This window comes from Streptopelia decaocto, assembly GCF_964273445.1.
Source record: "Streptopelia decaocto genome assembly, chromosome: 9".
NCBI lineage: Eukaryota > Metazoa > Chordata > Aves > Columbiformes > Columbidae > Streptopelia > Streptopelia decaocto.
This window is the reverse complement of record NC_138664.1, coordinates 14,722,279-14,747,953: the sequence shown is the minus strand read 5'-3', so window position 1 is coordinate 14,747,953 and position 25,675 is coordinate 14,722,279. Positions and strand designations below refer to the sequence as shown.

At 37.4% G+C, this 25,675-nt stretch overlaps 1 protein-coding gene across 9 annotated transcripts in view; it reads right to left on the bottom strand.

Moving 5' to 3' along the window:
* RNF111 (ring finger protein 111) overlaps window positions 1-25,675 on the bottom strand; it is a gene marked incomplete at its 5' end in the record, with an annotated part of 55,411 nt that overhangs the window by 8,525 nt on the left and 21,211 nt on the right. For 7 of the 9 annotated variants that reach the window (XR_014184849.1, XM_082060925.1, XM_082060920.1 and 4 more), the window contains 8 exons: window positions 4,930-5,056; window positions 5,837-5,962; window positions 8,980-9,337; window positions 9,468-9,723; window positions 10,591-10,910; window positions 11,774-11,971; window positions 14,557-14,720; window positions 16,039-16,165. Coding sequence is in view for 8 of the 9 variants with exons in the window: in XM_082060925.1 (XP_081917051.1) it covers window positions 4,930-5,056; window positions 5,837-5,962; window positions 8,980-9,337; window positions 9,468-9,723; window positions 10,591-10,910; window positions 11,774-11,971; window positions 14,557-14,720; window positions 16,039-16,165 (1,676 nt within the window). The remainder of the gene's footprint in view (window positions 1-4,929; window positions 5,057-5,836; window positions 5,963-8,979; window positions 9,338-9,467; window positions 9,724-10,590; window positions 10,911-11,773; window positions 11,972-14,556; window positions 14,721-16,038; window positions 16,166-25,675) is intronic. The other 2 variants (XM_082060919.1, XM_082060921.1) reach the window with 1 other exon arrangement.

The following is a 25,675-nucleotide window of genomic DNA, read 5'->3' as shown; positions in this document are numbered from 1 at the left end:
TAATGTGTTCTGCATAGCTAAAAGCTAACTGTACCTGTGTCTGAGGGGATCATAAAATGAACACACTACAATAGCCTATATTCTACAAAAAACTGAAAACAGTGATTCACGTTGATATTAAGAAAAAAAAGCAGCAGCTGCATTACAAAGGTTCATTTTCTTATTTGAAAAATGCAGTTAAATTTGAGGCCACTAATCAAGTCTATTTCAAACCTCCAGTTCCCCTTGAACTACTATTGCTACTTTAAGTTACAGCTTTAAGCTAACTAAATGTTCAGATATCTTACCACAAGTTTGCTATCTTTTTTGTATGGAACAGTTGCATCTCTTAGAGCTGTGATGCCCACACGACTGCACTCTTAGTGATGATATTCTGAGCAGCACACATCTACCATAATGTACTGGCACCTATTGGCTGGCACCTCCAAATCCCTCCCAATTTTCACAACTAAGTGTAAAGACAGCCTCAACTACTCTGCATTACTCAAGAGTTAAAGGAACAAACCAGTAAGGCTATGAAACAGAAGAAAAAGGGGGGACAGCATATGAAAACTGGATATATAACACCTGAGAGAGGTTAATCTAGCAAACTGTAAAATCCAGGTCATTTCCCTCCCATGAAATCCACAATCAATAAAACACTATTGAAAAAGGCAGAAGCAGCTGGAGTCAAGAGACTGGAACAGCACATCCCAGGAGCTTCTTTAACAGGTAGCTGAAATAATTGGAGAGGCATGTAGATAGCCTCCGTTATTTAAGATATTTTTTATTAAACAGAAACTAAAAAAACCCAACCAAACCAAAACCAAAAAACCACCCATCACCAAATGCCACTACTACGCATAATATGATCTGAAAATTGTACATATGACAGATCTGCATGCTTTAAAAACTACAGGCTGGATAGAATACTCAGGAGAGAAATAAGACATTCTAGTTTTAACCTTTCACTCCACTTCCCACTACATGACATAAAGGAACAAATTCCATTAATAAAATAACACTTTCTTTAGTAGAGCAGATTTAAACCATAAAGCACTGATTTTTTTTCAGTGTCCTAGTAACAAACTCATATTCAGAACAAGTTCCAGTTTCAAAGCTCAACTACAATTTCTAAATAAATGTCTGCAGACTTTTAAAACTTAATATCACACTATTCTCAGTTTTTCTAATCCTTCCTTATTTTTTGAAGCCTCAAAAACGTCAGAAAGATCATATTTGAAATTACAAAAAGTAACCGACTTTACATGAGGCACAGTAGAGATGGCAGCACAGAGGATGGGACTCAGGCCAAATTTAGAAACATCTGAAGTTTTCTTTTTGGACTTTTGTGCTTCCAGATTTCACTACAAATTAAGATGCCTTTTCTTTCTTGAAGTAACAGAAGAAAGGAATTCTGCTTGGATATGTGCTACAGCCCTAAGTATGACTTGACTAGTCAGACTTACAGCTGGTAGATAGTTCATTATGAAAAAGTCACATTCCTTTCAACAGCTGTCTCAATTGATTACATCACAGAAATTCCCATCCTGTCCACCTATACGTGATAACTGGTGCTGGGCGCTCTGAGTCAAAAAGCCTTTCATCAACAGTGCCAAAACAGCAGCCAGAGTCATTCAGAGTAACCAGAAACCAAAGTGGCATCTAAGAACAAGGACCAGCAGCAGAGCAGAGGCACAGAAAAGCCTCTGTCTCCTGGGTCTGTCTTGTCAGATGTTCCATTAGTTGTGCCATGCACTGATCTTCAGCTGATTCTTCCTAAAAACGTTCAAGCTCACAGAATGGGTATTTGTCCAGAATACAATCCAGCATAAAAATCACTTTGACAGATGATCTTTTAACACCATGTATGTGCTGAGGAAAGTAATAACAACAGGAACACAAACTACTTCTAAGCCAGGGTCACACTTGACGTTATTTGTGTTAGATCAAGCAGGGAAGCAGTCTAATGCTTCTCTACATAGCTATGGAGAAAGTTATTTTTACCTGTTTTTAATCTAGGATTCCTCCTGAAGCAGCATTTAAACATGTGAATGTTTCTTAAACCAAGGTAATAGAAAGAAGAGACTTGTTTCCCCCATCTTCTGTTTGGACTGTCAAAGCTGCTGAACACTAATTCTCTCCCCCAACATTATCATTTTGTCTCCTGAGGGTTAAAACTGCAGTCTTCACCAACCACTGACTAGATGAAGATTAGGTCATCTGCATCCAATTAAAAACTGAAATTGATGTATCACAGTACTAGTGCCATTAAAGGCCAAATAATCCATTATGCCCTTTATGGTCCAGCAGTAGTTTGAAGGGGTTTTAGTACTCCTGAACAGACAGAAAAAATGCACAGTGCATATTGGGCAGTATGGTATTTCAGAAAGTGGATTTAACACAAATGAATTTTTTAGTTGAGCTGCATGAGTTACATTAAGACTGCTTCCCCACAATAAAGAATGGAGAATATAACATCCAATGACATTTGCATCAAGAATACAACTAATGAGCCTTGTAAATGGCTATTTAGTACCATACTTACTGAAGGGAAAAAAGCACTCCTCATTGCATTAATCAGTTAGCAGAGGGACTCTAATCATAGCTTAGCCTCTTCTCCCCTGCCCTTATTCCGAAAGTTACAATGAAAAACCCAGGTGACAACTGCAATTAATGTTGCTCTTTTAATAAAAACTAAAATGGTACTTTTGTTTAATATCCAGCTAAGTTTGTTAGATAAAAAACTTCACTGACTGCTTGGTCTCTAGTCAAAGTCAATTTTGCTAACAGATCTGCCATATTCTTACATACATGCAAATGAAGAAAACTTTGGCTATCATTATTGCCACGGAAGGGGCAGAATCATCAAAAGGCATCTGTAATGCTTTGAACTCAATGCATATGTAACTTCTAGCAGTGCTCTAACCTGTCTTTGTGTTCTTCTAGTGCGTGTAATACGAGTACACTTAAAATTAGTCTCAGAACACAACTCCAAAGTGGCAACGCTCGATCTGATCACAGCAAGGTTCAAAACAGACCCCAAACAGTTGAGGAAGTGCTGCTTCCAGCAGTCTGCATGCTGCAAAACACACTGCCAGCACAGTGTGTACAAAAACTCTACATACAAACAACTTCTGTTCCATTTTGCCCAGCGATTCATGAATTACAAGGGTTAGACATGCACAAATGTAACTCTAGAGTTAAAAACCCTGTTCCATCTGACACCTTTATCAATCAGTAAGAGCAGTTACTGAGCAGAATGGCAAGACCCCTTTAAGTATTTTATTATTCAGAAGATACTTCTGAAGATTCTCTATTACAGCTTTCTTCCATTCTGCTGCTAAAACGAAGATAAACAGTGGGGTCCCAACTACTCGTTTGTGTAACATTTTAGTTGCAGGAATACCCTTATGAAAATGAAAACCCAGTTAAAAGTTTCTCATCGTACTGTAATACAAAGATCAGGTGAACGCTGACATTTCTAGAAACTTCACAGCCGTAGTGGAAGTAAATCCCATAACTGACTCATTAGCTCTGATAGAAAATGAGATGAAATAGGCATGTTCAACCTGCTGCCTGCTCATGCAATTGCAGTTCCTTGAACTGTTAAGGAGGGACCTTTCTCTTTGAGAATCTAAAGGAACTGATGTTACCTGTTACAGTACAACACATGAAATAAACGTAAGAGAGGCAAGCCATTTTTTATCCACTTGAAAAAAAAACCAGACACCTAACTGAAGAAGGATGAAGAAAATCTTAATTTAAATAGATCATGCACAAGAGAAATGGTTATGCAGTAAGAACCTTTTTGGCTAAACTAAAATACTGAACTCTACAGAGTGCTCTAGAAAGTCTGCGGTTAAGTATGCAAACTGTGCATCAATGAATGACCAGCCCTGATTTATCAGGAAATTACTTGAGGATTATTATAATATTTCTCAGTTAAACAACAAGGAATAAGCAATGTAAGACCAGACTATAAAGAGACAGCTATTACAGCTTTGATTGTAAATTTACAGTTCAATCCCTAGATGTTAATTCTAGCTACTAACAGAAGAATTCTGGATGGACAAGACTTGCAGGCTGATTTTTTAATTACAATTTTGGCATTCATTTACAGAGGAGCCCACAATTTTGATTAGATTATCTAGCTTTAAGAGGGTTAAATAATATGGATTAGCCATACAGAATACCACACAGAAACACTAAACATGCTCCATTAAACTCAATTTGTGCCTCTATGAATTTTCATTAGACAAAACTAGGAATATTTTATATGAATCTACAAAACTTTCTTTCAAAAATAAATACTCCATAAAAGTCAGAAAGTATGCTGATTTTCCTTGGTTTCCTACTGTAGATTTAAAAAATCATGTGTAACAAGAGACTAGTTTACCCTCACACTTCTTGTTGCTTGTAACACTTCATGCTACAAAACCATATAGTCACACAGAATTAGGTTGATGAATAACAAATATAATTTGAAAACAACCAAATCTCTAGATGGAATTCTAGCTGTGCTGTATACACACCTTAAAAATAACGCACCAGTGCTAATCCTCAGCACTGGGTGGAAAGTTGGTACCTTTAACAATCCAAAACTCATTTAAGAAAAATCTGAACTTTAAAAATCAGATGCAGAGGGTCAATGCATTACAATGCAAGTGACAAATTAATTCAAATAGGTTTCATTTTACAAGAGCTGAAGTTAGAAATGTTAGTGTCTTAAACTGTGTTCTCTTATTAGACGTGAGCCTGTTCTAGCTCCCCATCTGGGAGTACCACACAGAGAAACACTGGAATATTTTCTTCTTCGGTTGAACCACTAACTTTTCCAGCAATGTATACATGTCAAATTAAATGCAGTAAACCTTAAAATAATTTTACTTAAAAACAAAATCATTACAATGACCAATGATCATCACTTCTCATAAGCTATCTCCTTACCATTAGAGGAAGAGCGCCTATTTGTAAGTGATGAAGTCGAGGAGGTGCGTGGTAGTGGGCCAAGTGGGGATGCAAGGGCCCTGGAGGGTAAGTGGCTGCAGTCACACCAGCTTCAATTCCCAGTTCCCTGTCACATGAAGGAAAGTGGCATTACAGTAAAGGTACATCCTGACTCCAGTTCCACTGCTTTGGAAAGCATACAACACAGCGCACCTACCGTTAACAGTTTTATGTAAGAATTTCTTTAAATTTACTTAAACTTTACTAAAGAATAATCTTAATCCTACTATAACTAAAAGTTGTTTTAAAATCAGCTGTGAAGATTTAGCATGATAAATCGCTAGAGACAACTCTACCATTATTGTGCCCAGTAATTATCAGTATGGAGCCTTCTCTGTAGCTCATGCTGTGTGGAACAGCAGCTCTCAGGCATGCACCTCTTCCCTAATGGTTGAAAATGTTTTTAATAAAAAATATAATACAGAACTTAAATGAAACTTTCATGAGTGGGCCTGATGCAATTTTAGATAAGTTCAGACAGAGGAGAAAGAATAAATTAGTTTGTAACTCAAATCTAAACCTCTATTTTACAAAGAACATAAATACAGGAAGAGTCTTCAGCAGTGTTTTAGTTGCCTATTTTAAAATCAATTATTGAAATAACTACCTAGAGTCAGCAACACACAATTCCACTCTAAAAGCAATGGATAAAACCCCCTAGAAATATATTTAAGATACTGAGTACTCAAAGCAGTATTTCAAACCCATATGAACATCTACACCTTTTAAAGTATAGGTGCATGCAGCACTTCCTAAAATCACAGCGAGCATTATCCACACTGTGATCAGCACATTCTGGTCTTTTGTCCTGAGTCCCAAAGAGCTAAAATAGTATTTGATAACTAACCAGGCAGATCTCTCTGGAGCTTGTCGAGGATGGGAAGACATTGTCTGAGGCACATGAATGTGATGTCCATGACCATAATTGGGATGCATTCTGTGAGGATGCGGAGGAGGCCGTTCATGAGCACGTCTAAACAACATAAAATGGCAACAGTTAATTTAATGTAGTTATTGGTATCAAGAAAGCAACACCCATAACCAAAACATTACAGACTGAATTAATGGAATGCATTTAAAATTTAAAAAAAAAAAAACAAACAACTCCCCATAGAGCATTTCAATTTAAACTTTAGATACGAGTCAGAAACTAATTATAATACAGATTTCATATTCAAAGACAAGACCAGCTTCAGCAACTGTGATCTGCCCTTCACTCAGCAGACATGACTACAGAAGGACTGACAAAGTGTTTAATCCCAACCTCAAACTGCAGGTAGGAAAGCAAAGTCCACATGACAGTCATGCTGAGATCCATAGTCATTCACAGCTTGCTGAAGTTTATTTCTAGTAAAACTATACTAGCAAACACAATTAGAGGAAATTTAATACACTAATCAGACCCTGAAATATGTTTGTATCACAGCTAAAGTATTAAGAAGAGCACACAGTTTCTTTCATGTCAGCTGGTATAGAATAACTACAGTTTTGGAAAAAATCTTAAAAAACACCTGCTGGCTGACTTCTGTTACTTTACCATTTCTCAGTTACAGAAAGAAATGGATTGGTATTTTTCTTTCCATTGCTGTCAATGCAGAAAGTGTGTTTTTGTTGTTTGGTTTTTGTTGTCATTGTTTTTTTGTTTTCTCAACACAGAAACTTGGATTTTGCCCAAAGCAGTACTCTGTCTTCAGATTCAGTACCACCTTAAAATACTTGTTAAAGTGAACTAGACATTTTGTAAATCTACATGTCTAAAGAAGTAAAAAGTTACTTAACAGCACACTGTTCTGATCACTGTAAATTGACACTTCTCCAGAGAAATCTGTGAAGCCTGTATAAATTCTGTCAGAACTACTAGTTTTCTGCAGTGGTACAGACCAACATATGAACAGACCTATCAGTGGAACCTACTCCTAGTCTCACCTCCCTTCAGTTTATCAAATAACTCTGGGGAAAAACATTTTTTTTTGCTAAAAATAGCAAAACAACTTCCATAGTTCCATAAAAACTGAATGTCATATAGGCCCATTTTTCCTAAAATTAGTCTTAATTTAAAAGAAATACCTTTGAAATTATTTCTGTGAATGTCTATCTAGGCTGTCTATCTAGGCTGTCTATCCCACAATCCTAGTATAAAGTGGGTGATCAGATTGGAAATAAATAGAAAATTCCTATGTTATACAAATGCAATGCACCTTCACACACTGCCTTTTGCACATTCTGTGGCTGATTCCAAGAGCCTAAGGAGATTACACCTGTTGTATCCACACTTGAGACATGACAGTGAGGACTCTAACCATTCTGTTTCCAATCCTGAAAAAGTCCTATATTGTTAGACAGAAGGTCTACCAGCTAGATTATCCCATATGTTATTTCTAGAAATGAAGGATGCAACAATATCTTAAGAACACTTTGAGAGGGTGCAACATGGAACAGAAGGAACTGCAAGTCTGCTGGCAGTCTCCGTCTGTGTATTAAATAACTGAGTGAATATACACAAGTTTCCACTTGTCAGAGTATAATCTGATTTATAAGAGGTTGGGCCAAGACACCAACAATACTGATTTTGCACGTAATTTGTATAAGGATTAAAGGGGAAAAGAAAGACTAAGGGTGGAACAATTTCATAAGATTACAAAACAACTATAGAGGAGAAACCATACTGAGCAAATAGACATAGTCTAACCCGAGATGGGCAACTTCGGAAAAAATGTCAAGGAAGAACTTATTATCAACATTTGACTACAGTTTCTATAAAGAAAATAAAATTCACTAGGCTAAGGAATGCCAATATTTACATTTCCAATCCCCAAACAACCAGAAAGTTCCCAGAACTGGTAAATGCTGTCTTCTCTCACATTCACTGGCTTGAATGTTCCAAAACTAATTTTTGGGTATGACTACATAACCATGGGCATACGCAGGCAGCATGCCTGTACGTTTAGGGTAGGGTGTTTAGACATTATGCCATTTGCATAGCAAAGATAACAAAAGAACAGGTGTAGGTTCAGATCACACCTTCAACGACTGAGAAGGCAGGGTTATATTTGACTTTCCTGGGGGACAGGGGCAAAGTCTGTCGATGTCACTTTGTGAGAAGTTGCTGCTTATTGATACTTCTATGAATTACCCACAAACCACCTCAAAAGTTGTAGTTAAGGCAAACTGTTGTTTACACATAAACTTGTAAGTCAGTTTCAAGCTAGTTACCAGTAAAATTTGTATAACAAAGTTAGGAACAACAACCTGAGAGCTCATTCTTGAAAGTCTCTTGGAGATTTAAAAGCATTATCTCCAGAATTAAAATAGCTTCATTTACTTCGTGATTGAATACCAAGCCAGTACTGACCTGATTTCTAGTGTCACAAATCTAGTTCAACAGCAACAGTAGCACCTTTTAAACAGTATCACCAAAGCTACCTCTCAACATTGGTCACATTCTCATGCAGATATTACTCAGTTTCTTCCTTCTCTTATAAAGACATAAAGGCATAGTAAAGCTAGGGAAGTATCTAAGGTTAAATCTGAATTAAACCTGGCAAGCTGTCTCATGATAAATTGCTTGTTTCATTTTAAAGCATTAGTTAGATAAAAAGAATCCTAACAGAATTGAGAAGGCAAAACACACTGTCAAGGAAAACATTTGAAAGGAGCTTATGATGTACTTTCTAGGCTGGCCAGCTGGAAGAGGAATTTCTGCCTGTTATCTGGAGGATGAGTAACGGGCAAGAGAAACATCAGCTTCCCTTCCCTTCCATGCCCCATTCGTGCCTTACCTGGAGACACTGTTGAGAGGTGTAATGGAACAAGCTCAGTCTTAAAGCTCATGTGACTCTGACAGTATTAAATCATAGTAAGAAGAATCTTTACATACCAACTGTTCCTAACCATGCAATTAACAGTTTGAGATTCACATGCAATATTTTACAAACCTGAGGGAAACGAACTACATGTTTAGATATTGTTCTGAGTACATTTGTGACATACGTTGGGTGTTGCATCATCCTTCTTCTCTGGACCTCCATCCTCTGGATCACTTCATGAGGATGTAGCCGCTGTGCTGGAGGTGCCGTTGCAGGGATGTGATGGGATATAGGCTGGTGTGTTGCAGAAAGATGCTGTGGTATCGGAGCAGCTGCACTGGCTAAAGGATGAGTTGGTGGTGGAGGCGGAGGTGGAACAGGATGAGAAGATGCATGAGAGGAGATTGAAGGATGGAAGGGATGCACTGGATGAGGAATAACATAATCTACTTGAGGCGGAGGTTGTGGCTGCGGAGGAGGATTTCCATGAGAGTGAGGACAAGCAGAAGCTTGATGGTGAAGAGGTCTGGTCAAAGAAGCATCTGCAATGAAAACATCAGGTACTTTTAATTTGGTCAGTAGTGGGTTTTAACTTGAATTTATTTTAAAAAGTATCTTCACACAGGTGCTTCAGTTCCCCCCGCCAGGTACCCAGTAATCAGCAGTACTTACAAGGAGAATGCATATAATGCCGACAGGAGGAGAGCGATGCCTGAGGAGGAGGTTGGGGCTGTGGCTGCGCAACCATACTCGATCCGTATCCGTCCATGGTTATTGACTGGCTTGGGCCAGCACCAGCCTGATGCCCGTAAATTGCAGTTCGAGATGAAGAACCAGGACAGCACGGGTCAAAAGCAGATGTTCCATGAAAAGCACCACTTCCATGACTTCTTATACCGCTGCTGCTTAAGTCTACTGGCAATGCCTGCTGCGTAAACAAACCATCCTTTTTTCAAGCAATTCTTCAGACATTGAAAACAAAGTCACCCTCAGACATAATGTGATAAAAAAATAAATACTATCACAAGCAACTGGGATCTAAATTTTAAAGTTTTAAGGCTCAACCTTGGAAGATACTTTAGATATGGTTAACAGTTTGTACTCCTAAGTTCTTGAATCTGGTGAGACACACAAAATTCATTACACCAGATTGTATAAAAAAAACCCTAAAAACCCTATGATGCATTAATCAGTGAGTATATTACAGCTACATGCCCTGAAATATTTGGAGGCAAGAAAAACACTTTAGTGTTTTCAGTTGTACCTAATACACTTAAACCAGAAAGATTCATAGTTCTGCATGTTGTAAATTAGGTTTGTACAGTATTGTTCTTAGTTATAACCATATTGTTTTAGAGCTGTGATTTTAGTTACTTAAAGAATCTTAAAACCCAATGCTTTTAGAAAAGCAACTCTTTCATACCTTTTATAAACAGAACATTAGAGATTATTTTTTTCTTCCCTTAAAGCAACTCGATTATTTGCATTGCAAAACTGTTATGCTTGGCAGAGTGTATTTCAAGGTATTTATGTTTGGTTTGCTTAAACAGCCACTGTCATCTTACAGTCATCAAGAGAATGTCAGCTGTCAATGCTTACTTGTTGGATTATGACTTTCAAAATTGCAATTTTTTGTTTTCATACATTATAGCTTAAATTTTTTTTTTAGTTCCCTTCTATAGTGCCTGCTACACAACAAGAGAATAAATAATCCACAATTCAGCATCCTATTCTATTCTCTAATATCTGTAACAACTTGAAACTGCAAAGGGAGAGTCACAAGAATTAAACATGCCTGGTCATGGTAACTGGTGCCAGAACTGCTGCTCGCTCCACAAGGTGCAGGCACTGGAGGAGGCCGTTCAACAGGGCAGCTGGAGTCACTGAAGGAAGGAGACAGCGGCACAGCTGGGTGAGGGTTGTGGTGGTGGTGGTGGTGATGTTGAAAGTGGTGGCCATGCTGCTGAAAGCAGCTTGCATGCGGGTGCCCCAGGGCATGATGAGTCTGTGAAGGTCCTCCACAAGGAGAATGCTGAGGGCAGCACGACGGTAACCTTGGCATGGCTGGAGGGCCAGTTTCCAGTGTCGTATTAGATGCAGTTCTTCTTATTTCATCTTGAAGATAAAGAAAGTCAATATTGAAGTGAAAGAAATCAGTAAAGCTGATCACCATAGCAGTGTCTTAAATAGAAAAATTGTACTTCATGATTAAATAATTAACTGATTGAAAAACAGATCTAGACTAAAAAAACCCAAACTGGATACAAAAAAGAACATTTAGTTATGTCTGCCAAATGAACCAAAACTGAATGGTTCAAGTTATGTACTCATGGGAACCACAAGAGGCCAAAAACTGACACCTACCTTATTTCACTGATTTGAGGCATGCAATCAGCAGGGAAAGGAGGAAAGACTATCCCTGTAGTTAGTGTGCAGAGACCTCAAATTCTGGTGCAACTGTGGCCAGCTCAGATGTTTTGTAACACACCTGACTTGCAGACAGGGGAGAGCATCCATGTTTCAGAGATGTTATGAATGCTACCTGTATATACAGCTCTATTATAGGTCAGTATCTATACAGATCTGTATAGATGTGCTTCCAGTGATCTGCAAGGGGTGGTTCAAGAAATCTATATACATCCTTCACTTCCTTACAATACACATTAAAAAACCCCATCCCTGTAACACACTGCAATGGAAGACAATTTCCTGTGAACGACATCCTACCTTCTCAAAAAGCAAAGATGTGGTTCATTAGGTATAACCAAATCATTCCAGTGGCAAAGGCAGAAAGCTGCAGCACAATTTCCTTCATCTTTGGGGAGAAATCAATGATCTCTTCCAGATTCCTGTCCTCTCAACTTATTACTGTTATGTTCAGTACTAAAAGCTCACACGCTGTTTAATCTAGAGAGTCCCTCTACCTCTTTTGTACCAGGAGGCACAACACGAGTTTAGAAAGGTCTCTTATTCTGTACCTCCAGCTGAAGTCCCAGCAGAGCCGCCACTGGGAAGACTGGTCGCAGTGTCTGGAGCTGCAGAGGGCTGGCTGCTGGAGCTGCTGGGAGCCACTTCAGAGGCCTGCGCTGAGGTAGACGCACCAGCACTGCTACTGGCAGCAGAACTCACCACCTGCGGCTCCACTCTGGCTGACGTGGTTGGCACAACTGTTGGCTCTAGCAAAACAAAAAGCCTTTATGTTCTTTAAGCTTTAATTCTGTTTCACTCGTGTGTGGGAAAAAAAAATATAATTTTCTTTCTTTTTAAATCAACTCAAATTTTAAGAATTAATATAAAATCAATTCGCAATCAAATCTGACATAACAAGTTTTACTTAGTGAGTAAAACGCTACTGGAAATGAAATTAATTACTTTGATACTTTATGATGAAAACTCTTGCTGAAATCTTTCATAAATCCACAAGCTATTCTATGATTAAGCATTACCATTTTTTAATGCCTCCAAAGCACAGAAAACTTACAGATAACTAACCAAGAACAGCATCACATCTAAACTAGCAGTGCTACTTTACAAACTTGGGTCATTATAGATACCTAGTACTCAAGGCTATAGCAAGATAAACTTGGTTTCTAGTCTCAATACACATTAAAAGCCGATTAATTAAATCAGTATTTGAGACCTGTTAAAAGTACATACAAGTTTATTTTGCGTATTGTAAAGGTAATAGTCAGCAATATATTTAATGGGATCCAGGGAAATAGACAAACCACTTGATAAATCTTGTTCCCTACCACACAATCGTTAACAGATGAAAATTTTAAGAGATACTTAGTGGCACAATTTATATTTAGTTTTGAAAAAGTCTGCCTTTGACTCTAAGTTTGAAATGTCTCTAATTGTTGACAAGGCAATGACATGACTAGGAAGATGAGATACCATAGAAGGGAATATCTTCAGAAACAGCTCGGGTTTTTTTAGTAAAAACGTCTGCATGGATATCAGGAAAAAAAGCATCAAGACACTTCAAATACTTCTCTTACACTGTCTCAAAATAAAATATGACTAGCTTTCAAGATTTCTCTCTATATCTAGAAGGTATATCAGAAACTCAGTGAGCCAGGGAATAAACATACATCCCCTGCTTCAAGTCTTCCAACTCATCACATTAAAAAACCATGATCTGATACCTACATATCAACTCCTTTGGATTTTAATGTGGCATTCCAAGACACTAATTTTATTTAAAGGAAAACATTTTTGAAAAAATACATTAATGTTTAAATTCAGAAAAAAACCAGCAAGTATATAGGACATGTATACATTGATACATGATCACCCTGTGCTCAAGGCTGGATGCTGATCTGTTCTGAACGGAGCGCTGCAGCCACACAAGTCGCAGTCACCCTGTGAGCTGTGTTGACTCACCACCAGCAATACAGACAGTTCTGTTTCTCTCCCCCAAAACCAGTAACAGCCAGTATGCTTGGTCAATTGCCAACTCCTAGCTAACAGAAACTTAATTTCAACACACTTCACATACATTAACCCAGGAAGACAGATGGAGATATGAGCCTTAGGCTCATGGAAGTAGCTAAGCGAAGTTTTAAGATCAGTATCTTTGAAGACATTAATAAAGTTATGATAAAGTGAACTTGTGTCTTGTGACAATGTTAGTTCAGAATTTTTATCATTTATTTTCATGTGTGAAATTTGATGTCTAAACCGCAAAATAACAATCCAGAAATCCTGGAAGCTTCATCTTAAAAATGTATTTCCTCAGGCTGGGAGGAAACAGCTAGTCTTAAATATACACATTATAGAAGTAAAAGTTCATTCTTTGGTACAAGAATTTGGCTCCTCAGTTTAAGACTAAAATCTGTAATTTCAGTTTAAAGAGTAAATTAAAGCCTCCTCTCCTTCAATGATAGAGCTGTTGCAATATTTCAGAGTTAATTCATACAGAAAAGAATTTGTAGATCAACTCATCCTCTTTCTTAAAAAAGATCAAACTACTAACACCAATTCCAAACCCTTCCAATTCTCCAACACACTCCAAAAATCAAGACAACTGGAAAAATACAACATTTGCAAGATACTAGCTTGTAATGCACTCGGGGATGGAACCACAACCACAACAGGACCAAACTTCTATAAAACATTAACAGTAGCATTCACCCAATGAATCCCCAAAACAAAATAAACAAAAATAAACCTCCAAAAATGAACATGAGCTCTGTTTTTCCTTCTCTGAACAACTGACCATACCTGCTCTTATGTTTTTCAGCAGGAATAGACTTAAGTGCCAGTAGGTTTTAAGGTCAGGAAACAATGAAAGGCTACAGCTTCAGGAACCTCACGTACTTTACTAGGTTGGGGTTGTTTATTTTTTTCTTTTTTAAATTATTTTTACTCAAAGGCTTGAAAGAACAGCAGCTATTCCAAAGCACAGGCAATGATTTTCCTTTTATAGTATTGTATTGAAGTGCATATTTTTAAAGAAGTAGTTCCAACCTGTTCTGTAATTTCTGCTTGATGAGTCAGCCCTCAACCACACACCCAAGTCTGTTTTGGAAGAAAAATCAGATCTAGTAGACCCACTGGAAATGGCTAAGCTTTTTATTTTACAAGGAACTTTGCAAGAGGATTTTCTGACAGACTTGGAAATGACGTTGGGTTTTTTTTAATAATTGAGACTTTTTCACAGAATGCTGTTCTAACTGATGCAATTAACTTCACTTCCCTTACAGTGATCATACTGTTGCTGAAAAAGGAAGAGATTTCTCAGACAACTGCAACTTACCGTCTTCATCCACTGTGAGGTCCACCACTTCTGCTGCGTTCTGCCTCAGGGGCTGGATGACCGTGGAGATCCTACTGCGGCTCCGCTGTTCCTGAGGTCGTGCAGCATGAGAACTGGAGCTCTGTCCCCAGTGTGACCTTGTGTGTCCAAGTGTTGAACGAGACCTTAAAAAAAGGTAACATCTTAAATATTGACCTACATTTTGCCACTATTCATTTTTCCCCCTCACTGTTTGAGAAGTTATTTGAAGTTTTTTTTTTTTTTTATCATTAGAAAAGCATTTTTGTTACGTTGAAATACACCACTACTCTGCATTCACTAGATGCGTACTTACGAACCTTACTGCAGCCTTTACCAGGTAACAATGGCAAATACCAATAGGTAGAGTTTAAATGTCATGGAACCATGTTCCTTTAAATACATACAGGTAACATAAAAAAATTCACTGTCAAACCCTGAAACTGCAGTCACGCAGCAGTTATATCTGATGTTATGTTTGAATTTTGTTAATAGTAAATGAAGAGTCTCCAAAACAGTGTGAAAGAACAGTTGTCTGAATGATGACAGAAGCATAAAGACAAAAATCTGTAAACATTAAGCTCTTTTTGCATGTTATTTTGTGACAGAATATCTTCAGAAGATAGTTTCTATACTTCAATTAAAATGTCCAAAATGTCCTAAAAGTGCAAAATATCTGGACTTTTCTCTCTTGAACTTTATTTCCCTCATCTCCTCTAAGAACACAGCTATATGTAACACTTAAATGAAATGTGGCTTGAAGAGAGAATATCACAAGCCTGCAACCATACCTAAGGCAAGGGTTTAACACTTAGCACCCATTCTGTTCAATTTAGCAATACAAACCCACTCAAATCAACGATGCTTTGGAGTTTAAGTTAAGAGGATACTGTCTTTAATTAAGGGAAAAATATTTTTACAGTACTGTATTTACCAGTTCACTCTCAAAAACCTTGGCCTCTCCAGTATTTACATAAATCAAGCAGCTCTTATTTTCCAATTTGGAACAACAATGTACTCAGACTTCAGAAACTCAGAAGAGGAAAATGTGAAGAAAAGGGAATGACTTCACTAAAAACAAACAAAACCCACTGCACAAATCACCATGGAGATCAGTCTACATTTCTGTTCTGCCTGTATTCCCTTCAACCCTATCTGTGCAACTCACAAGATCAGCTTATTTTCCTGCAGGGCAAAAAGCAGTTCGCAACTGGCTTACACTTCAATTCCACTTCAGTACAGCTTTGCTTCCGCAAAATTCTGCTCATTAGTCACACAGGAACTACAACCACCTTAACAATTCCAGATTAGTTTAATTGTCATGCTTTGGCAAAGCTTTGGTTTGGGGGTTTTTGTTTGTTTGTTTTTGTTTGTGTGGTGTGGGGTTTTTTTGTTTGGGTTGGGACTTGCGGCAAATTTGGAGTAAAGCAAAATCGTATTAATACAAAGAGATGCAAGTCTCACCTGTAGTTTTCACCAACCGTGACAATCTCCACTTCGCTATCTGTTGAGGTAACATTTATTTCTTCATTAGCAGTGACCTGGGGAGTGGAGGATGCTTCAATCACCACCACATCTTCATCAATACTTCCTGATGAGGAAACAGGAAGAATGAAGTTAGTATACTCCATCTCAGGAGCTGTCATTGTAAAAGATCACTTTTTTCCTAGACTTAAAATACACATAGGTAGATCATTTAATAGTTTATGTCAAAACTTTAGCTGCAACTGTCAAATAAAAGATGTAGTTATTCAAATCAGCAATTGTGCTGTAAATATACAAGTAAAAAAGGAAGGAGACTGAAGATGGGAGAAGGTATTCAAGCTTGCATTCTACTGTGTATTGTAAGCAATTACAGTGAATTTTATTAGCTGTAACACCAACGACATTAAATAACTTAACTGAAAAAAAACAAACTAGCAAAGCAGTGGTGGCTTGTTAAACAGCGCAACAGGATAAAAATGTTGCACCAACTAATATATTTTATTTCTACAACAAAATGATCACAAATACATTGGTGTTTATAAACACCTTTACACCTACACTTTCAGTGGCATTCACAATTGTATAGCAGACAGAGCAAGTTAAAATGAAACCATCAATGGTAAAAAAACAACCAAAACCCCATAAAATCAATTTAGAGACAAGTTCTGATAGGAAACAATTTCCATTTCAGGATATGTAATTAAAGTTCTAGCCTAATACCCAGACATATGGGAACACACTTCTACAGCTGTAATACTGACGGTGACAAACCTGAGCTTTCTAGAACATTGAAACTGAGCTATGGATTATTCACTAGAGCAATACCACTGAGCACCAAAGAACTTACTAAATAAATGAACTAGACATCTCAGAAATAGCAAACTACCATTTCGAGATTTGCAAATTTCTTCAAGAAAAGTACTTGAAGAATTTGCTCTCATTCAAGTCAATACTTACATCCCATATAGACTGACTGTTCTCAGCTGTTCTCCACCCAATGACAAGGCAAGGCAGATTATTTCCCCCCCACCCAAGTATCAGCATCTCTAGATTTTGAAAAAACAAGTTGCAATACTTATTTTCCAACAGCCTTTGTTTCTGGTCATACTGATCCCAGAGAGACTGATCCTCAGCGTTGAAAGAGTGATGCTTCCAAATATTGATATTCACCAAGTTCTTACAATCGGAAGTAATATGACTAAATTAATTCTCAGAACTTGCATGAAAATTTTAGGAAAAAATGAAAAAGTTAGTGTGTCTAAAAAATAAAGTCACATGCTAAAATTGAAAATACAGAGAGGCCAATTACTCAAAGTGAAAGAAAAGCAGCTAAAGGCATCAGCGCACTCAGAAGTATGTCAATCTCATGCTTCTGACATCTTGTAAGTCATGGGCAAATAAGCAACAGCTTCTTTATGCAAAACTGTCTTAGCTGCTGCTCAGAGAAAACCAGCTAGCCAAGCAGCTGGTGGAAGGTCAGTTAGGGGAGAGAAAAAAGAAACAGAACAACTATTTTACCCCTCTCTCTGTGCTTATAAATATGCGCCTCTCTGAATTACAGTAAGTTTGAGAGTACTCCTGGGAGTTCACATGTCCTCTGGCTCAATATTTATTGAAATTTATGACAAGTGCAAAAGCAGGAAGATTTAGATTTAAGTATGATTATTACTTCTCAAAATAAACAGCACCTTCTTGAGGACAAAAATCATATGCTGCGTAATTTCAGCGTGCATCTCTACCTAAATTCTGACATGAGCTTATCTCACGAAAACCAAAGGGAATTCTCAACTGAACAGCTACACTATTCAGATACTCACCTTTGTCATGGCTTGAGAGTTCATTTTACTTAACGCTTTCTTTAAGCAAATCTTTAGCCAAGATGTGATTTTACAGACATTTTACAGATGGTAGAAACCATCATGACTGTTACGGAATGAACAGGTTTTATGACTTCCAAAATAAGAAAGAAAACCTTTAGGAAAATAGTCAAAGTTGCTGTAAGTGGGATCTAACACGTACAGTTCAACTGTATGCTGTTTCCTGTTACTCATGCTTTCTACTAGCGCCCTCCCAAGTCAAAAGCACAAACTGATGGGGTTTTCATCCTATACAAGGAGCCCATAGTACACACTGACTTCAAAATGAAGCAGAAAAAAACTCCTCTAAACTATGGAAATATCTGTAAGGCATTTAGTAAGATATTTGTAGTTTTGTTAGCAGCGTAATAAGGTGTGATCATACACAACTTTGTACCCTCTATTAAATACAAAGAGCTTTCAAGTGAGTTCTATCAGAAGTATGCCAAGGGGAAAAGTACATCTATGGGGACTTTGCATACGTGTTTTAAGAACACTGCAGTTGTTTGGAGAACAGCAGATGCAAATTAAGACAGCTGGCCAATACAAACTGGCTTAATTATATATAATTTGAACAATAAAAAGTCAGCTGAACAGCAAAACTTCAACAGCATAAGCAACACTGAAGTAATGCTCATTGAGCAGCTCTTGCACAGTCAGACATTAGCCACAGAGCTGGCAGTACTAAGTATGAAGACCCAATGTTTCATTGTCAACAGGACTTACTGGGGTTTTTTTTTGCCTCTCCTCATACTTTACTACAAGGAAGATTAACACAGTTTTTGAAACATCACAAGCAAACCACACCAGCTTATTCTGATTTAGACAAGCTCCTCCAAAGCAGAGCTATGGATAGTAGTAAACCAAAGAAAAGTCTCTGAAATACTCTGTCAAAATGAGGTCTCAGAGGACAGCCCCCTCCACAGGCCAACAGGAAGACAGGGGCTGCAACACCCAAGCAGCAACAGGGCTGCATAGGAGAGTCCCTGAAACTTCAGCAAGCATGTGTGTAAGGGATTTATCCTAGCGTTAGAGCATTTCATTTACATGGCAACTAAGAATTAAAACTGCAACAAAACTAAAAAACTAGTGAAATTTAAGATGTCTTTTTCAAATGTTCTGTAGTACCAAAGTTAAGAAGAAAAATGTTCCCTGAAAAATGCACTTAGAATTCAAGTCTGCCGGTCCGAACTACTTCAAGCCTATTCCTAGCAAAGCCATGATGTTTTGCAGTTCCACATAATGTAACTTTGTGGGTTAAGTTAGTGCCTGAAGATGAACTTTACTGGTATGTCAGTGGGAGTAGTTCAAGATGGTTGACTTGAATTTTAAGAGTGTACAAACCTGTAAAGCAGAAGGAAAATTTCTTTAGTGAAATGACTGACACGCAGAAGTAAAACAAATGGATTTTCAGAGGTTTTGCTATATTGTTTCTAAAAATACTTGCTCTAGGGAATTTTGAGGCATTCACATGCCTCAAATGTTTACCACATATGTAAGTCTTAGGAGCCACCTGGTGAATCCAAGGCTACACATTAGCAGTAAACAGCTGAATATATCTTTAAGGTGCCTATACCTTTAGGTCTACCTGAGAATACACTTGATATATATTTACACACTTTTAAAGTGAATTTCTTAAGAACAGCAGAATTCCAACAGAATTTGGTCTTCGTGTAACCCCCAGTTCTAATGTACTGCACAATTTACAAAACATACCAACACCCAAGGAAAAAAAAACAACCAAAAAAAATAGAAATCCAGAAATATACCAGATGACAGAATACTTGCACATCTTTCTCGGTATGACTTTTCACCCTGTGGTCCACCACACAGAATGTTTTTATATAGTCCACCATGACAAGGAATATTTCATTTATTTTCTTTTATGCATGTACCAGTCATCTTCCATCTGGAATGAACCTGAAGCAAACTTGATCTTACTTAAGTACAAATACGGATACCTTACTCATCAATGCATCATCTAAATGCCTGACCCTGCAAGAGAACAGCTAAATCTGTAGACTACACTAATCCTACACTTGCTGAAGGTAATCTCCCCTTCAAGGAGAAGTGTCACTGGACTGTTGGCAGCAAAATAGTTACGCAGATCTATCAGTAGTATTTTGTACTACTTTCCGCATAACGAACACCTGTGGCTGTAAAACAAACAGAAAATTATCCTCCTGCAGGTACATACAGCTTCTCTCCATCATGGCTTATTCATCTTGCTGAATAACAAAATGCAACAAGCAAATTATACTCTAGTTGTTTGTGACTAAATTAGCCTTTGGGCTACCAATAAAAGACTCATTCTACATTTTAAATGAGTTGGTTAAAAACAAAACCTTTACTGAAAATTACAGCAAGAATTTTATTAGTTTCTGCTGAATTCTGTTTTTTTCCCCTACTCACATCCACAAATAATATTTTATAGTGCATGCAAACCACTAAATTTTATTTTGCAAGTTTTGCATAGCCAAACAAATGAAACTCATCCACAGCAGTCAGTAATTAGGTTTTGTACATAGCTGAAAATCAGTAATAAGCAGTAACTTCTTTACAGAAGCTTCTTTCTTTTAAAGGCCTGGTTTATGATAGGGCCTAGTGCTCAATCAACCGAGCAGAAGGGGTAAACTATACTGGCTTGAATCCAAATTTGCACATGCTCAAAATAATCATCATCCCTTAAAAGCCAAAACACTCCTTCCTCCAGGTCCTACATCACAAAGACAGTAAATCTGTCAGATTGAAGTACTTTATTAAGCAGAATATAACTTTTAAGATAATTTAATACAATGTAGTCCAATATTTACACCAGTAAACGAAGATATCTTTTCCCCAGAAAGTTGTGAGATTATTTCAGAACTACAGCTGCGAGGTGCTGTTGACAGACCCCATGTAGTTCTGGGAAGCAAGTTTTAGAATCAAATACTTATAATAATCCAGAAGTTATAAGCAAGACACTAAGCTTTGCACAGTATAACACGCATAATATATACAATTATACTGTGTATAACAGATATAATTATACTATTATTTAACTCTGAAAGATCATGGCATAACTCAGAAATTAAATCAATCATCATCAACCCAAGTACTCCACCAAGGACATAAATAACACTAGTACAATATCCAAATTTATGTTTGGCTGATTGTTGTCCTTCCTGAACGATGTTTTACACCTATTTTGCAATTAACATGGGGTTTAACTAGCTTAAATATTACAAGTAAGATAGTGAAGGAGGTTTAAAATACACAGTTTCAAATGATACAGTCTGACAAAGCCATAAGTGAAAACAGAAGAGATTTAAAGTAAGCAGCCAAGTTCCAGGGACAGAGATGACTTATTTTGAGTTCCAAGCTTTCACTGGAACAGACCAAGGCCTGGCTGAGGCAAAATGGCAGAACTATACAGTCAGAGTAGAAAATTCAGGGTACAATCTGTAGCTGAAGCCTCTCGCACAACCCAGCATCCACAACAATATTACAGACATCAGAGAGAACTTTCTGGTTGAGTCCTTGCTCAGGGACAGCTGTAGGTGCTTCTAATCCCTTTTTGAACTTGCCGGTATTATGTGCCTCTACAGCACCTTGTGCTGGTGAGTTAATTACCTGGATAGTAATTCAGCTTGAAATGGATAAAATAATGATATCCTACTAGTGTTAATGAGCACTCCCTTCTTCAACTTTCAAACTTCTTGAACTAGGTGTGACCAGCACCCCCCGCTCCCAACCCTGGTAATACAGTTAGCATCATTAATGCCGTTTTATGAGGCAAGCAGCCATTGCCTAGGACCAAGCTGGTCACGTACGTGTTCTCTTTCCCCTCATTCTCAGGCATTGAAGATCCCGAGAACCAGGCAGACAAACCAGACAGACTTCTCTGTCCCCTCCCTATCAGACTCAAGATTCCTGGGCGCCAGGACAATTACTCCCTTCCTTGCTGGCCTTCAAGGTCATGGGCACCTGGCCAACCAGGTGTTCCTGATGCCCCCGTGGGAACGTAACAGCACACAGAACACTGTCTATAAAATCTAGCAGTTAGAAAACATAAGTGGGAACCTGGACCAGAACTACTGCTGAATAGTGAGAACTGTGATCCCCAGAACCCAGGACACCCCCACCACTGTCCACTTCCTCCAGGGACCTAGTGAGTAACCATTCTTTTATATGATTTTATTGTTATGTTGATACAGCAAATCACATATTAAGATTTGACCTGACCCACAGAGGCCCAGGTAACTAGAAATTAGTTAAATTATAAATTCTGTATTACACTACTTATAGATTGTACTATATTGATTCTCCTTGTAAAAGTCCTGTGCCACTCTAATAATAAATTCTGTGCTATACTAATCATAATATCCTGCTAAGGAAACAAAACTTTTATTGTAACTACAATTTAGTGCCATCATCATTCTGCCAAGTATCCCGAAAAGAACCTGCCTTTCCCCTTAGTGCTGGGTGACACCAGGTTAAAAGGTAACAGTTTTTCTGTAGCTGAGACATCTGAAATATACTTTCCAGTAGACGTGCATGATGGGAGAAATTTTCAAAAATAGACAAATTGCTTATGAATCTGCGCTCTGGTGCAAAAGATTGGAATATATACCCCTGAAAGCACTTGCACCTTCACCTGTAAATGAATCACTAAACTACACAGCTGTTTTACCATCATCCTTATGGCCCAACTCTCCTCTGTCTCCTGAATGAGCTTCATCTGGTCACCCCAGATTTAATGAGGACAACAGCCTTTTACAGCAAACGGTAAAACAATATCATCTATTTGCAGTCACAATTTCGTACTTGTTCAATACTCTCCCACTCGCACAGCAAAATGTTCCCTCAGAAGAACAGAAGGAAAAGGAGGAAAAACCTGATACAGTGTTGTTTGGAGGTTTTTTTTATAAAGGTTTTGTAAATAAATAAACCCCCAACACAGATCTCCATTCATATAATTTCCCAGAAATAGCAAAGTTAGTTTTAGTAACTACAAGCACTAACCAACTAAACACTGATTTGGTTAAAAAGATCTGTTACTTTAATTTCTCACAGCAATCAGAAAGAAACATTTTTCAGAATATTATACACTAATTTACTAGTTCTTTAAATGCACAGTATCTTTAGATAAATGTCAACATTCAAAGCAAAGAAATATTGTGACATATCCTTAATACAAATGGCTACTAAGTAGGCTACAAGACTGATCACTCTGATGCCTGCTTATTAAACACTGTAATTACCATATCTTTTAACTTCTTTTTTTTTGCCATTACTATTCTCCTTTCTTAAGTCTATTCTTTATTACTTTTACATATATGCTGCAAGTCTCATATTCCTAGCAGTTCTTTGTCCTTCAGTATACTCAGTAATTTCAGCACATGCATACATAACCTTCACGTGCCACTCTAGAGCAAAAAAATCCTTCCCTCACAGGCTAGCGTAGCATTACTAACAATACAACTATTTCCTCATAAAGCAGCACCATCATGCTTGCTCACTATACGGAGAAGTTGCATAGCTATTTTTCTAGCTGGCCCCATTTCTGCCTAATTAGCTCAAGAACCAGAAATGCCTTATGTAACAGCAGAAAGGTACATAAAGTGTTAATCATACTTTTATCTTACTAAAAATAGGAGACTTTTATACAGGAAGTCTGCTCAGCTTCCCACTTTATCTGCAATGTAAATAAAATGCTCAAAACCTTCCCATCAATACATATTTCCGCTGCAAAAAACCCCGTAATATTCATATACTATAAGCCAGAATTACTTCTCAGCTCACTGCAAGTGCTTGTGGTGAAGTACAGCCACCACAATACACATTCTTTAAAGCTTACCTTATTTCAGTATTATGTCAGTATTTTAATCTCAAATTAACTGGTGCAGAGCTAATTGATTTTTCATTAATGACATGAGAAGAAACATAATTACAGAAATGAATTAAGTGTGCTTTTCCAGTAGTATAAAAATTAACCCACTGGATAATGCACTCTTCCACATAACTGGATGAAACAAACTGCAAGTTTCAGTCTTCCTACCATAAAAATAACATCAAGCTGAATCACTGAATTATCAGAAGTTACCTGAACAGCTTGAACATTGATTGATCATTGCATCAATTTTTAAAGAGATCTCTCTCCAAAAAGATTCTTTTGAAATGCCTATGGAAAGCCTCACCATGGAAATACTTGTTCTACGGTACAAGGGAAATACAAGCACAGAAGTGGTATTAATTGAATTTGCGTTTAAAGAGGGCAGTAGGTTTTAACAGTTCAAGTAGACTAAAAAAAATTATTGAAAATTCTCTCTTTAAATGCATTTATCATGGTTAGAAACAGATGGTTGCCCAAGAAGCCATAACCTACACTCTTTTACCCATATACCTATTTCACCATTGCATGGTGCTCCGTGTGGAGAGAGAGTTGTTAATGGTCTTACATCATTTTACAGTTACATCAAAATCCTTTCTCTCTGAAAATGAGAAGAAACTATTAACTCTGAAACAGAAGTGTTAACACAGTACTTTCCCAAACTGGTTTCTAAGATGAATGTATGCATATCCCCGGACAATTTTTAAAAAAATCATAGCCTTTGATATACTTGAACATGCATGTCAAATGTAACTTTTTTAGACTTAAAAAATTACATCTGACACCCCAAATATGCATGAACATAATTAAGGCTGTGCAATAATTCTTCTGTTTCAGAGTTATTTACGCATCTCTAGCCACTACACTTTTGCATTACAAATTTTACTTCTTGTATGTAAACAGTACATTACAGAACAACACACAAATTATTTCCTGTTGCAGTAGATAACAAGCAATAGCATTTAGTACTCTGGTTCTGTTCAACCATAAATCCTGCCCTAACATGAAACTGTACACTTTTTTTTTTTTTAAGCCTGTGCTTGTGTTTTCAGTTATTTTTTCTTAGAGGAATGATCAGCACAGTCGGAGATATGGTTTTACTTTCTAAAACACACTTGTCACTAGGCAAAAAACATGGCTGCACAGATTAACACTACGCTGTATTCTATGTTTCTACTCCCTATGCTCTCTAAAAAGCCAAAATGATAAACAGAAGGCACAAGTACAACATTGTGAACATTACTGATCCTAGTTCAGGACTGCCTTTCACTTGGCAAGTTTAAGATGAAAGGAAGTCCAGGAAAACTGGTAGATGGCGCAAACAAACAAACAACAACAAAAAAAACCCCACCCACAACGCAAAAAAACGCAACAACCTAAAAAAGCCCAACCAACCGGAAAAAACCCAGAACTCCAAAAAAACTCCCACTCCAAAGATTCAAACATGCCCTCAAATACTGTGTCAAGACATACTAGAGAAACACCTATGTAAACCAAGACTATTGCATTGAGTTTACCTGGGTAACACATTTGCTATGTAAAACACTGTGCTTTCCACAACTTCAGGACTTGGAATTTCTTGCAATAAAGCTACCTTCAACTGAATCCTGTTTTAGGCACTTATCACAATGACCCATTTTATTATTTTTATCTTTTTAAGTTGTCAAGCGCAGTTAATTGTGTATTAACAGATATTTCTACATTCTGAAAGCAGGCAGAATTGGTATTCCCACGATCAGTTAAAGCTATAATAGATAAAATTTTTAATGCAATTCAACAGCTAAAAAAACCACAGAACAACTCCACAGCATGTGACTTTTCAGACTCAGCAATCTTCCAGTACATTGTTTAGAAACCATTAACTTTATCCTTTACATCAAAGATTCTA